The sequence below is a fragment of the Gorilla gorilla genome, chromosome 20 (assembly GCF_029281585.2).
Source record: "Gorilla gorilla gorilla isolate KB3781 chromosome 20, NHGRI_mGorGor1-v2.1_pri, whole genome shotgun sequence".
Lineage (NCBI taxonomy): Eukaryota > Metazoa > Chordata > Mammalia > Primates > Hominidae > Gorilla > Gorilla gorilla.
The window spans coordinates 52,237,906-52,252,420 of record NC_073244.2 but is presented as its reverse complement, the minus strand read 5'-3'; the positions used below and the strand labels follow the sequence as shown (position 1 = coordinate 52,252,420).

The following is a 14,515-nucleotide window of genomic DNA, read 5'->3' as shown; positions in this document are numbered from 1 at the left end:
AACAGCTCTGATAAGTTTCCCAGACATGTGTCTGGCACACAGTAGAGCTTAGAGGAAGGGAGCAGCTTTAATTTGGGATGGGAGACGGGTGTCAGGGCTGATCCTGGTTTGGGGCTGAGGCTGAAGTCAGGGATGGGATTAGGGATAGACTGGAAATGGAAAAGCAGCTGAGGATGAGGATGGAGTTGTGGGAGAGATAGATATGGGGATGGGCTAGGGCGAAATGAGGCTGGAAATGGATTAGGGTGGGGATAGGAATGGAGTTGGAGCCGAAGATGTGGTGGGGATGGAGACACTTGAAGATGGGGTTGGCGTTAGGGGTGGGGATGGCGTTGGAGATGCCACTGGGTTTGGGGCTGGGGTAGGGGAGTAGGAGTTGGTTTAGGGGGAGATGGTTGAAAGCGGGGTTGGGGAGGGTGTTGGGGATGGGTGGAAATTGAGAATGGGGAAGAGGAGGGGTTACGTTGGGACAGGGTTGGGGATGAGAGAGGAAGAGGTGTGAGGATGGGATGTGGGAGGGATCGCACATGAGGAAGGGGAGGCACAAGGGGAGGAGGCTGAGGAGACAGTTGGGATTTGGAAAGAGTTGGGATTTGGAGAGGCCTCAGGATTTGGGATGGTGCTGGGGTGGGATGGAGTTGAGTCTGACATGGCATTGGGGTTGGGAGTCCCCCAAGACGAAGTCTGGGCTGGGCCCGCGCGAGGCTCACCTTCAGGATCCAGCAGCCGCGCCAGCCCCAGGTGCTGCTCAGCTGTGCGGAAGGCTCTCTGCAGGTTGTAGTTGGCATTGGACTTGGTGAGTTTGCTGAAGTCCACGAGATCAGGCCTGGGCAGGGGCACAGAGCAGGCAGGCAGCAGGCAGGCTCCAGAGCCGGCGGGCAAGCAGGGAAGAAGCCACCCTTGTCTGAGCACTGCCCAGGGCAATGGGCAGAAGGGCACAGTCTAGCCAAGGGGCAAGCTGTGTGTGCTGTGCAGCATTTAGCTGTGATGTGAGTGTGATGGACGCAGGCATGTCTCTGTGCGTTCCCGGGAATGTGTGTGTGCATGTGCATTTGTTGCTGGGCCGGCCTGTGCACACAGACGAATGGGTAGGCCAGCCTGAGTGTGCTTGGAAGAGATGAGCCCACACGGTGCCTGCCTGTGTATGTCTCTGTGAAATCATATGACAATACGAGTGTGTACAGCCCTTATGTGTGTTGTGTGAGGACACATGTACTTCTTTTTTTTTTTTTTTTTTTTTTTTGAGATGGAGTCTCGCTCTGTCACCCAGGCTGGAGTGCAGGGGCGCGATCCCAGCTCACTGCAACCTCCGCCTCTGAGGTTCAAGCAACTCTCCTGCCTCAGCCTCCCAAGTAGCTGGGATTGCAGGTGCGCACCACCATGCCCTGCTAATTTTTATATTTTTAGTAGAGACGGGGTTTCACCATGTTGGCCAGGCTGGTCTCGAACTCCTGACCTCAAGTGATCTGCCTGCCTAGGCCTCCCAAAGTGCTGGGATTACAGGTGTGAGCCACTGCGTCTGGCCGGGACACATGTACCTCGGACACACATATGCTTACTTTGGGGATTCTTATGTAGTGTTATGCAGTGGTTAGAAGTGTGAGGACCAGAGCCAGTTCATCAGAGCTTGAGCCCCAGCTTGGTCATATCCTGGTTGTGTCACTCTAGGTGAGCTACTGCGTTTCTCTGTGCTTTGGTTTCCTCTAAAATGGGGATAATAATAGCACCTGCCAGCCGGGCATGGTGGCTCATCCCTGTAATCCCAGCACTTTGGGAGGCTGAGTTGGGCAGATCACTTGAGGTCAGGAGTTTGAAACCAGCCTGGCCCAAATGGTGAAACCCCATCTCCACTAAACAAACAAAATTAGCCGGGCGTGGTGGCACATGCCTGTAATCCCAGCTACTTGGGAGGCCGAGGTGGGTGGATCACCTGAGGTCAGGAGTTCAAGACCAGCCTGGCCAACATGGTGAAACCTCATCTCTACTAAAAATACAACAATTATCCAGGTATGGTGGCGGGCGCCTGTAATCCTAGCTACTCAGGACGCTGAGGCAGGAGAATCACTTGAATCTGGGAAGCAGAGGTTGCAGTGAGCCGAGATCGTGCCACTGCACTCTAGCCTGGGGGACAGAGTGAGACTCGCCCTCAAAATAAATAAATAAAAAAAAATAGCACCTGCCCATAGGTGGATCGGACACACTGAATGGATACATTGACTATTGAATGTTTTAGTGGGAAGCCCTTAGAACAGTGCCTGTGCATAGAAAACACTGAGCGAATGTCACCTAGTGTGAGGATGACCCTGGTGCAGCTTGTGAGTTTCTGTGTATGGAGGTGGGTCTGGGTCTCCCCATGTGTGTACGAGTGTGTGTAGGTGTGAGAGGCAGGGATTGTGAGTGGACAGGTGTCCACAGCAGAAAAAGCTGGGTTCCGGCTTCAGCTACACCACCACAAGCCCCTTCCTGCGCCTGAGTCTCAGTTTCCCCAATATGTCATGTGAATGATCATGATGTGTGTCTAATTTGTGTGGGTGTCTGACCCTCAGCCATTTCAATGTCAGGCCCCAAGGTATGAATCCGTGGGTGTACAGGGACGGGGACTCTAAGGGCTCACTTTGAGGAAGTGTTTTCTTTTCTTTTCTTTTTTTTGGTGGTGGTGGGGGGGTCGGGGGTGGAGTCTCACTCTGTTGCCCAGGCCGGAGTGCAGTGGCACAATCTCGGCTCATTGCAACCTCCGCCTCCTGGGTTCAAGTGATTCTTCTGCCTCAGCCTCCCCAGTAGCTGGGATTACAGGGGCGCACCACCACACCTGGCTAATTTTTTATTTTTATTTTTAGTAGAGGTGGGGTTTTGCCATGTTGGCCAGGCTGGTCTTGAACTCCTAACATCAGGTGATCCTCCCACCTTGGCCTCCCAAAGTGCGGGGATTACAAGTGTGAGCCACCGTTCCTGGCCTGAGAAAGCATTTTCTGATAGGAGGAGGTGCTGGGTACACAGCAGCATGACAGTGACAGGGGAGCGAGCTTCCTACCCTGCGGGCAGGCTGTGCACGTGCGTGGGCATCTGTGTGTGTGTATGCATCTGTGCGAGGGCTCATGTGTGTCCATGTGTGCACAGGGTATGTGGCCTGGACAGGAGCCTGTGTGGGTGTGTGTTCCTGTATGTAAATGTGCAGAGCATGTGTGTGAAGGGAAAGAAAAGTGTATGTGTGTGTAGAGGTGAAGGGATGGGTCTTTATATCTGTGTGTGCCATCTACACACATACATGTACAGGTGTGCAGCTGCAGGGATATGGGGGGCTGAAGGGCAGGACTGGGCTGCCCCAGGCCAGGTGGTACCTGTGCCGGTGAATAAGGGCATTGAAGGCCAAGCCGTCCCGCCAGCTGGTGGTGAAATTCTGGATGTTTACCTCAGGGTAACTGGAAGGGTGAAGGGAGAAACAGAGGCAGAGATGGGGAGAGTTAGGAGGGAAGAAAGGGGAAAAAGACAGAGGGAGACCGAATGATAGGGAAGGAAGATGAGAGAGAGGGGGTAGAACATAGAAAGATGGATGGATGGGTGGGTGTTGGGTAGGTAGAGAGAGAGATAGGTAGATACACAGATAGATGATAGACAGACAGGTGATAGATGGTGAGTAGAGAGAGAGATAGGTAGATACATAGATAGATGATAAATAGGTGATAGATAGATAGATAGATAGATGATAGATAATAGATACAGGTTGATAGATGATATATATATATAGATTGATAGAAGATAGACAGATAGATAGATAGATAGATACATACATACATACATACATACATACATACATACATACATACATACATAATAGATATAGGTTGATAGATGATAGATATATAGATTGATAGAAGATAGATAGATAGCAGGAGAGAAGAGAAAAAGAGAAGCAAAAGAAAGAAGAGAGAAGAGAGGGAAGGAGAGAGAGAGGAAGGAGAGAGATATCAAGACAGGGAGAGAGCAAGATATAGACAGAGATGGGGGAGGGAAAGGAGAGGAGAGAGAAAGAAGACATGAAGAGAAAAGGGAAGGAGGAAAGGAGGGAAGGAGGGAGGAGAGAAGAGGTAAGTACAAGGAAAAGCAGATATAGAGATAGACACATGGAGAAACAGATGGCAAAAGTCCCCATGATCTCCCTTGCAAGACAGACAGCCAGCAGGATCAGAGTCAGAGAAGTCCACCTCTATCCCACACCTGCCCCTCCCTCCGTCCTCCCAGGGGCTGCTCTACAGAGGACAATTGAGTTTCAGGTCTTACTGCTCCCTGCAGGGCAGAGAGTTGGGGGCCAAAGAGAACCTTCCCAGTAGAGCCTGCACCCCACCCCGCCACCAGCTCAGCCACACTGAAGCGACCAAGGACTTGGAACTTTCCTGCGTATGCCCTGTGAGGCAGAAGGGTGATGCTCACAGCGGGAGAGGGTGGCCAGAGCTTGGACATAGCGCTGAGGGTCCACATAGGTGAATGTGAGATCTCTTGAAATGTAGGATGAAATGGGATGGGGGAGAGAGAGAAGAGAGCAGGCTGGGGACAGTTCACCTCTTTCCAGCATTGGTCTCTGAGGAGTCCAAGAGTTCTATTTTATTTTTATTTATTTGTTTGTTTATTTATTTATGTGTTTGTTACTTATTTTCAAGACAGGGTCTTGCTCTGTAGCCCAGGCTGGAGTGCAGTGGCATGATCATAGCTCACTGCACCTTGAACTCCTGGACTCAAATGATCCTCCCATCTCAGCCTCCTGGGAACCTGAGAAGCTACGACTACAGACGTGTGCCACCATGCCTGTGATTAAAAACAACAACAACAAAAAAAAAAAAACTAAAAAAACCCCACAACTTTTTGTAGAGATGGGGTCTTGCTATGTTGCCTAGGCTGGTCTCAAAGTCTTAGCCTCAAGTAATCCTTCCACCTCATTCTCCCAAAGTGATAGGCATGAGACACTGTGCCTAGTGAGGCCAAGAGTTCTACATTTGAAACTGGGTGGGGTGCAGTGGTCCCAGCTACTTGGGAGGCTGAGGAGGGAGGATCACTGGAACCTAGGAGATCAAGGCTTCAGTGAGCTATTCAGTGCATGCCACTGCACTCCAGCCTGGGTGACTGAGCAAGTTCAAAATAAATTTGAACCTGGCCTTCCAGCATGTTAGGAAGGATTATTAGTCAAGGCTGGAAAAGTGGACATATTTTATTTACCAGCTGGTTAGTTTCAGATGTAACTTTTTGACCCTGAGGACATGGGCTGCCCCTTGAGCTCTTGTTTGGGAAGGAATTGCAGAGGTTAGGGGACCACTTGCCTAACCTCCTAAGGAAGGTGGTGGGGGTGCTTACCCAGCTGTCTTCATCTGACACCACAAGAGCAGAGCATCCTTGGCTGAGCGTGTCTCTCTGTTGTCCTCAGTCTCAATTTTGATGACTTGAATCTGTGAAGATACAAAAAATGGCTACCAGGGCCTGGAGAGCTCGAGGCTTCAAATGCCCCCCACTCACCATCTGCTACCAGAGAAGGTGGCAGGTGACAGAGGAGATGGGGGAGGCAGCTTCTGGCTGGGGGTGGGGGTTCAGGAGTGTGAGGATAATTCCTGAGGGCCAGGACATCCACAATTAGGGGAGCAGTTAGGACTTCGGTCTCTGTTTCCAAGGAAGCCTCCAAACTGAGCATCTGGGCCACTTTCCTGGTCTAAGGCACTGCCGTCTCCTGCCTAGGCTAGTGCGGTGGCCTTCATGCTGATCTCCCCACTCCTGCATCCACAGTCTGTTCTCCACATGGCAGAGAGAGGGACCCTGCGAACACTCAAATCAGATCCTTGCTCCTCTTTTCAACACCCTCCGTATCTCTGTTTCATTCAAGGTAAAAGTAAAAGTTCCCATGATCTCCCATCAGTAAGTTGATGACCTCATCTTCAACAGCTCACTCCATTCCATACCTGCTGGCCTTTTCCCTGAATCACAAGCATCCTCCCTCCTTGGTCCTTTAGCACTGGCTGTTCCATCTACCTGGAACATCCCCAACTCCAATGTCCTGGACCCATAACCACTGGACCCATCTCAAACTGCCCTCAGGGTGTTCCTCAAACCTGCTCCTTCTCCCTGTCCCTGTCTCAGGGCAGCCCCATCATCCTCTAGTCCCCAGGCCAGAGCTCTGAGTCTTCCCCTGGACACCCTCTCCCTCTCCCCTCCCGTAAGGCTTGTCCACTCCACTCCCTGAGTGTCTTCCCCACCTGCCCGTTGTTGCTTCCCCATAGTCCCACCCTGGTCCAACTCCATCCTCCTCCCTGGGCTCTCAGCTCCCAATGTTGGTGAACACCTCCAACCCAGAGGGATCTTTCTTTGTTTTTGTTTTTTTTTTAGATGGAGTTTCACTCTTGTTGCCCAGGCTGGAGTGCAATGGTGTGATCTCAGCTCACCGCAACCTCCACCTCCCAGGTTCAAGCGATTCTCCTGCCTTGGCCTCCCTAGTAGCTGGGATTACAGGCATGCGCCACCACGCCCAGCTAATTTGGTATTTTTAGTAGAGATAGGGTTTCTCCATGTTTGTCAGGCTTGTCTCGAACTCCTGACCTCAGGTGATCCACCCACCTCAGCCTCTCAGAGTGCTGGGATTACAGGCGTGAGCCACCAAGCCCGGTCACTTTTTTTTTTGAGACAGAGTCTCCGTCTATTACCCAGGCTGGAGGGCAGTGGTGTGGTCTCAGCTCACATTCTCCTGCCTCAGCCTCCTGAGTCGCTGGGATTACAAGCGTGCACCATGAAGCCCAGTTAATTTCTGTATTTTTAGTAGAGACGGGGTTTCACCATGTTGGCCAAGCTGGTCTCGAACTCCTAAACTCAGGTAATCCTCTTGCCTCAGCCTCCCAAAGTGCTGGGATTATGGGCATGAGCCGCCATGCCCAGCCAAAGGGATCTATCTTTCTAAATTTGTATGCACCTCCCTCGATAAAATGTTGCAACCTCTCCCCATCTCAGATAGAATAAAATCCAAATTACTCATCACAGATCACCTAGCTCCTTCCATCCCCTGAGCCTCAGCTCCTCCATGTCTCCCGTTGCCTCCCATTCTCTAGCCACACAGCTCTTCCTCCTGTATTTCCAACATGCCAAGCTCATTTCTATCTCAGGGACTTTGCATCTGCTGTGCTCCCTGCCTGGAATGCATTCTCTCTTCATCTTTGTATGTCATTCAGCCATCAACTTCCCAGACAGCACTCTTCTGACCACCATATCTAAAATCTCAACACCACCAACTGACATTTTATATCCCTATTACTGTTTTATCATAATCTGTATTTTTCTGCGTAGCTTTTTTATTCTTTTAAGTCATGGTCTCACTGTTGCCCAGGCTGAAGTGCAGTGGCATGATCATAGCTCACGGCAGCCTCACACTACTGGGCTCAAGTGATCCTCCTGCCTCAGCCTCCTGAGTAGCTGGGACCACAGGCATGCACCACCATGCCTGGCTAATTTTTTAAATTTATTTAAGGTCTCATTATGTTGGCCAGGCTGGTCTCAAACTCCTGGCCTTAGTGTTCCTCCCATCTCAGCCTCCCAAAGTGCTGGGATTACAGGCCACTTCACCTGGCCCTGCATAGCTTTTTAAACTTCTCTAACTAGAACTGGTCCTTTTTCCATACATGTCTTCTTTAATATTTATGTATTTATTATCTGTCTTCCTCACCACAGTGTAAGCTCCTAAAAGGCACACCTTTGTCTATTTGTCTCTATACTGGATCAAGATTGCCTGGATTCGAATTTCAACTCCAACACCCAGCTATATGTGATCTTGGGCAGATGACACCACCTATCTGGGCTTCCATTTCCTCACTGGTAAAATGGGGTACTAAATAGTACCTAATTTATGGGGTTGCTGTGTGTATTACATGTCAAGTGCTTAGAACAGTGTTTGGAACAGGGTCGATACAAAATGATTATCGTGATGGTGGTGATCGTGACAATTATTTTTATCATTATTTTCATCCCTACCACCTCGAATAGGATTCCAGCATATTAGGATATTATTGGAAGGAAAGAATGAATGGGTAAATGGTGGGGAACGCCTTCCTAAGTCCCATGTTGCGGGGCTTGGCAGGGGCCACTCGAGGGTCACCTGAAAGCGCAGGATGATGGTCCAGACCAGCCCCAGCGTCAGCCGGTGATTCCCATCCACGATGTCATGCGAACCCACGTTCTCCAGGTGCACGCGCTGCTCCTTCAGAAACTGCAGCGCCTTGTCCACGTTCTCCAGTGAGTGGATCCGCATGCGGCCACGCGTGGGCCTGGGCTAGGGCGACAGGGGCGGTGGGCGATCGGGGATCTGGACAGACAGGAGTATGGCGCCCTCGGCCCCGCAGCTTCCAAAGAAGCCCGCCTCCCATGGCCACGCCCCCTGAGTGTCCAGGATCAGGCTGTCCTCCTCTAGTTTTATCCAAGACACAGGACTCAATCCTTCTAAAGAAGCCCTGTCTCTTCCCACAGCCAGACCCTTTAAAGAATCACATCCCTTCAAGGTTTATTCACGTCCCTGGCTCTGCCTCTTCCACGGGCGCCCCACTTCGAACCTGATAACCACGCCCCCTATCATGAAGCCCCGCCCTCCTAGCCCATAGTCTCAGCCCTGGCCCTGCCATTGGATCCCTCTCTACCAATGTTTTGCCACTAATCCCATGGCCGCCCCACTTTGAACCTGATAACCACGCCCCCTATCATGAAGCCCTGCCCTCCTAGCCCATAGTCTCAGCCCTGGCCCTGCCATTGGATCCCTCTCTACCAATGTTTTGCCACTAATCCCATGGCCGCCCCACTTTGAACCTGATAACCACGCCCCCTATCATGAAGCCCTGCCCTCCTAGCCCATAGTCTCAGCCCTGGCCCTGCCATTGGATCCCTCTCTACCAATGTTTTGCCACTAATCCCATGGCCGCCCCGGCGTAGTGGCTCAATCCTGTAATCCCAGCACTTTGGGAGGCCGAGGCGGGTGGGTCACTTGAGGCGAGGAGTTCGAGACCAGCCTGGCCAACATGGCGAAACACTGTCTCTAACTAAAAATACAAAAATTAGCCGGGCTTGGTAGCGCGCTCCCGCAATCGTAGGTACTCGGGAGGATGAGGCAGGAGAATCCTTTGAACCCGGGAAGCGGAGGCTGCAGTTGAGCCGAGATCGCGCCACTGCACTCCAGCCTGGGTGAGGGAGCGAGACTTCGTTTCAAACAAACAAACAAAAACTCCTGCGTCACACCCCTCGCTGCTTCCCTTTCGGGTCCCTAGCTAGAACCACGCCCATCCCAATCAAGCTCCGCCCTGCCCCAGTGCTCTTCCCCTTGTTTATAGCTCAATTCCTTCCAATAGCGTTGGTTCCTATCTATTATTATTATTATTATTTTTTTTTTTTTTGCTTTTGTTGTTGTTTTTGAAACGGAGTCTCACTCTGTCGCCCAGGCTGGAGTGCAGTCGCGCGATCTTGACTCACTGCAGCCTCTGCCTCCTGGGTTCAAGCGATTCTCCTGCCTCAGCCTCCTGAGCAGCTGAGACTACAGGTGCCTGCCACCACACCCGGCTAATGCTTTTTGATTTTTTAAAAATTTTTTGTAGAAACGGGTCTCACCACAGCGCTTGGGTTATTTATTTATTTATTTATTTATTTATTTATTTATTTATTTATTTTTGAGACAGGGTCTCTGCCCGGTGCAGTGGCTCACGCCTGTAATCCCAGCACTTTGGGAGGCCGAGGCTGGAGGATCGCTTGAGTCCAGGAGTTCTAGATCAGCCTGGGCAACATAGTGACGCCTCATATCTATTTAAAAGAATAAAAAATTTAAGAAAAAAGAGAGAGAAACAGAGTCTCGCTTTGTCGCCCAGGCTGCAGAGCAGTGGTGCAATCATGGCTCACTGCAGCCTCGACCTCCCAGGCTCAAGCGATCCTCTCACCTCAACCTCCTGGGTACTTGGGACTACAGGTCTGCGCCACCACGCCTGGTTAATTTAAACAAACAAACAAACCGTAGAGACGGGGGTCTCATTATGTTGCCCGGGCTGTTCTGAAACTCCTGGGCTCAAGTGTTCCTCCCGCCTTGGCCCCCCAAAGTGCTGAGATTACAGGCATGAGCCACAGTGCCCAGCTGTTTGTTCCTATTCTATAGCCATGCCCCTCACAATTCCTTGAGATCCAGGCTCCAGTCCTTTAACGAATCTCTACCCCATGAGAATCCCACGCTTTTAGATGAAACCCCATTCAAGCCCAGAGACACAGCCCCAATTTATACAACAAGCCACATCCCAGGACACCGTCTGCGTCCCTAGACACCCACGACCTAGGTGTCACCCTACCAACGAACACTGCCCCCTAGCCTAGAGCCCCGCACCTTCATCCACTATCCACCCCCAACCCGCAACACAGTTCTGCCCCTGTTTTATAGCATGCTCCTGCTAGCTCATAACCCGGGCCAGTCCCTTCTAACAAAGCTCCTCCCTTCTCTAATAGCCCTGCCCCTTGCAACAGAGCCCGGCCCCTTCCACCGAAGCCCCGCCTCGCAACCGTAGCTAGCCAGCCATCAGCTTCGGTTCCAGCCACGCGCCCAGGCTTCTCACAACCAAGCTCCGCCCCAGCGCCACAGCCACATACACCCGAGTAGAGGGACCTCTTACCCACAGGGCCCTTCCAGCACGTTCCACTCGCCCATGAGCCAGGCCCCTGCTTGCAGTTCAGCCCTTCCAGAGAAGCCCAACCCCCAGAAGAGACCCCAGGGAGGACCCCTGCCCCAGCCCTTCAGGCCCCCTCACCAGCTGCTCCCCAGACAGCACTTCCAGGAGCCGCGTGAGCACGAAGCCGTCCCGGAGGTCCACATAGAGGTCCCCGATGTGGCAGCCCACGCGGGCGAGGTGCGAGTTCACCCACTTGGTGAAGGTTTTCTTCTGCACGGCTTCCCGCTCATCTGGAGGAGAGGCCCTGATGATCCCCCAGGCGCTTCCACCTTCACCCCAGCCCTCCGCGAGCCAAGCCTGCTCAGGCCCAGCTCTCTGCAAGAGTCCAGCCTCACAGGCGGATCACTTGAGGTAGGAGTTCGAGACCAGCCTGGCCAACATGGTGAAACCCCGTCTCTACTAAAAATACAAAAAGCAGCCGGACATGGTGGCGGGCGCCCATAATCCCAGCTACTGGAGAGGCTGAGGCAGGAGAATTGCTTGAACCTGGGAGGCGGAGGCTGCAGTGAGCCAAGATCGCATCACTGCACTCCGGCCTGGGCGACAGAGCAAGACTCCATCTCAAAAAAAAAAAAAAAAAAAAAAAAAAGAGTGAGTCGGCTGGGCGCGGGGGCTCACGCCTGTAATCCCAGCACTTTGGAAGGCCGAGACGGGCAGACAACAAAGTCAGGAGTTCAAGACCAGCCTGGCCAATATGGTGAAATCCTGCCTCTACTAAAAATACAAAAAAAAAAAACTTAACCGGGCATGGTGGTGCATGCCTGTAATCCCAGCTACTCGGGAGACTGAGGCAGGAGAATTGCTTGAACCAGGGAGCGCAGGTTGCAGTGAGCCGAGATCACGCCACTGCACTCCAGCCTGGGCAACAGAGCAAGACTCCTTCTCAAAAAAAAAAAAAAAGAGAGAGAGAGTCCAGCCTCAGCAGTCATGTCTCCTCCTACCTGTGACGCCTTCCCCTACCCTCTGCCACCCACCTGGTGACAACCTTCCTGTCTCTTGAAGTTTTCCTGACATGTCACTTGCATGTCACAAGCCTTCCCTGCTTGTGACCCCAGTTGGCTCTAGTCATTCATTCATTCAATAAATATTCGAATGCACACTCTGTGCCTGTTCAAGGCTCTGTGAATACAGCAGGGCCCTCACAGAGCTCAGTTCAGAGAGGACACGGATAAATACAGCCATGGCTTCAGCCTCCCAAAGTGCTGGGATTACAGGCATGAGCCATTGCGCCCGGCCTTAAGGAACTGTCAAACTGTTTTCCAAAGTAGCTGCACCATAGGCCAGGCATGGTGGCTCATGCCTGTAATCCCAGCACTTTGGGAGGCCAAGGCGGGTGGATTGCTGGAGTACAGGAGTTTGAGACCTGCCTGGGGAACATGGTGAAGACTCTGTCTCTACAAAAAAATACAAAAAATTAGCCAGGCAGGGTGGAATGCCCCTGTAGTCCCATCTCCTTGAGTGGCTGAGGCAGGAGGATCGCTTAAGCTTGGGAGGTTGAGGCTGCAGTGACCTGTGCTCATGCCACTGCACTCCAGCAAGGGTGACAGAGCCAGACCCTGTCTCAAAAAAAAAAAAAAAAAAAAAATGTTGCTGCACCAGCAATGTGTGAGGACTCCAAATCCTTGCCAACACTTGCTGTTTCCCAACCCCTCCTTTTTTTCCCCTTGAGACGGAGGTCTCACTACGTTGCCCAGGCTGGAATGCAATGGTGCAATCTTGGCTCATTGCAACCTCTGCCTCCCAGCCTCAGGTGATCCTCCCATCGCAGCCTCCCAAGTAGCTGGGACCAAAGGAGCATGCCACCAGGCCTGGCTAATTTTTGTATTTGGTGTGGAGACAGGGGTCTCACTATGTGGCCCAGGCTGGTCTCAAACTCCTGGGCTCAAGGAATCCACCCACCTAGGCCTCCCAAAGTGCTGGGATTACAGGTGTTAGCCACTGCGCTTGGTTATTTCCCTCTACTTTTTTTTTTTTTTTAATGGCCATCCTAGTGGGCGTGAAGTTGTACCTCACTGTGGTTTTCTTTTGCACTTCCCTAATGGCTAATGATGTTGAGCATCTTTTCATGCTCCATCAGACAGTTGTATATCTTTGGAGAAACGTCATTCAAATCCCTTGGACATTTTTTAGTAGAATTACTCTTTTTTTTTGAGTCACAATCTCACTCTGCCACCTAGGCTTGAGTGCAGTGCCACAATCATGGCTCACTGCAGCCTCAACCTCTCAGGCTTACACAGTCCTCCCACCTCCTGAGTAGCTGGGGTTACAGGCACATGCCACCATGCCCATCTGATTTTTTTATTTTTATTTTTGTAGAGACAAGGGTCTCACGATGTTGCCCAGGCTGGTCTCAACCTTCTGTGCTCAAGCAATCCTCCCACGTATGCTTCCCAAAGTGCTGAGATTACAGGTTCGAGCTACCACAACCAGCCAGTTACATGTCTTTTTATCATCTCTACTATCTTTGTGACTTCCTATGAATGTGTAATTATTTCATAATCTAAAGTTTTAAAAAGGCCGGGCACAGTGGCTCACACCTGTAATTCTGGCACTTTGGGAGGCCAAGGTAGGCGGATTGCCTGAGCTCAGGAGTTCGAGACCAGCCTGGGCAACTTGGCGAAACCCTGTCTCTTCTAAAAATACAAAAAACTAGCAGGACTTAGTGGCGCACATCTGTAATCTCAGCTACTCAGGAGGCTGAGGGATGAGAATCGCTTGAACCAGGGAGGTGGAGGTCGCAGTGAGCCGAGATCGTGCCATTGCACTCCAGCTTGGGCTAGAAAGCGAGACTCTGCCTCCAAAATAAATAAATAATAAAGTTTAGGCCAGGCATGGTGGCTCACGCCTGTAATCCCAGCACTTTGGGAGGCTGAGGCAGGTGGATCACCTGAGGACAGGAGTTCGGGACCAGCCTGGCCAACATGGTGAAACCCCACCGCTACCAGAAAAACAGAAATTAGCGGGCATGGTGGTGGGTGCCAATAAAGTGGTTTTTTTGTTTTTTGTTTTTTGGTTTTTGTTTTTTTTTTTTTTTGAGACGAAGTCTCACTCTATCACCCAGGCTGGAGTGCAGTGGCGCGATCTCGGCTCACTGCAAGCTTTGCCTCCCGGGTTCACGCCATTCTTCTGCCTCAGCCTCCTCAGTAGCTGGGACTACAGGTACCCGCCACCACGCCCGGCTAATTTTTTTTGTATTTTTTTTAGTAGAGATGGGGTTTCACCATGTTAGCCAGGATGGTCTCGACCTCCTGACCTCGTGATCCGCCCCCCTTGGCCTCCCAAAGTGCTAGGATTACAGGCGTGAGCCACCTCGCCTGGCCCAACACCATCATTTATAGTAGCCCCAAACTAGCAGCAACCCAAATGCTTATCAACAGGTGAATGCACAAACACACTGTGGTACATTCACACCATGCAACACTATACAGCAAGGAGAAGGACCAACCCACAAGCACAGGGAGACATGGATGAATCTCCCACAAGCATAATGTTGAGTGAATAATGCCAGACATAAAACAACACACAATGCATTATTCCATTTATAGAAAGTTAAAACACCAGCAAAATGAAGCTGAGCTGTTAGAAGTTAAGAGAGTACACCCTTGGACTGTAGTGATACGGAGGTGGCATGAGGATGCTTTTCTGGAGCTGTCATATGTCACATTCTGTTTGTTTTTTAGAGATGGTATCTCATTCTGTTGCCCAGGTTGGAGGGCAGTGGCACCTTCTTAGGTCACTGCAGCCTGGAACTCCTGGGCTCAAGCAATCTTCCCACCTCAGTCTTTTGAGTAGCTAGGACTACAGGCTCA

The 14,515-nt window shown here is 51.4% G+C and overlaps 1 protein-coding gene across 4 annotated transcripts in view; it reads right to left on the bottom strand.

The window, feature by feature from the left end:
- The window catches only part of SPTBN4 (spectrin beta, non-erythrocytic 4), a 105,126-nt gene that overhangs the window by 76,912 nt on the left and 13,699 nt on the right, over positions 1 to 14,515 (bottom strand). For 3 of the 4 annotated variants that reach the window (XM_055369439.2, XM_063701344.1, XM_031004511.3), the window contains exons 3-7: positions 10,785 to 10,936; positions 8,117 to 8,290; positions 5,344 to 5,435; positions 3,339 to 3,419; positions 711 to 826 (exon numbers count right to left, since the gene is read on the bottom strand). In XM_055369439.2, coding sequence (XP_055225414.1) covers positions 711 to 826; positions 3,339 to 3,419; positions 5,344 to 5,435; positions 8,117 to 8,290; positions 10,785 to 10,936 — 615 coding nt within the window. The remainder of the gene's footprint in view (positions 1 to 710; positions 827 to 3,338; positions 3,420 to 5,343; positions 5,436 to 8,116; positions 8,291 to 10,784; positions 10,937 to 14,515) is intronic. The other variant, XM_055369440.2, reaches the window with a different exon arrangement.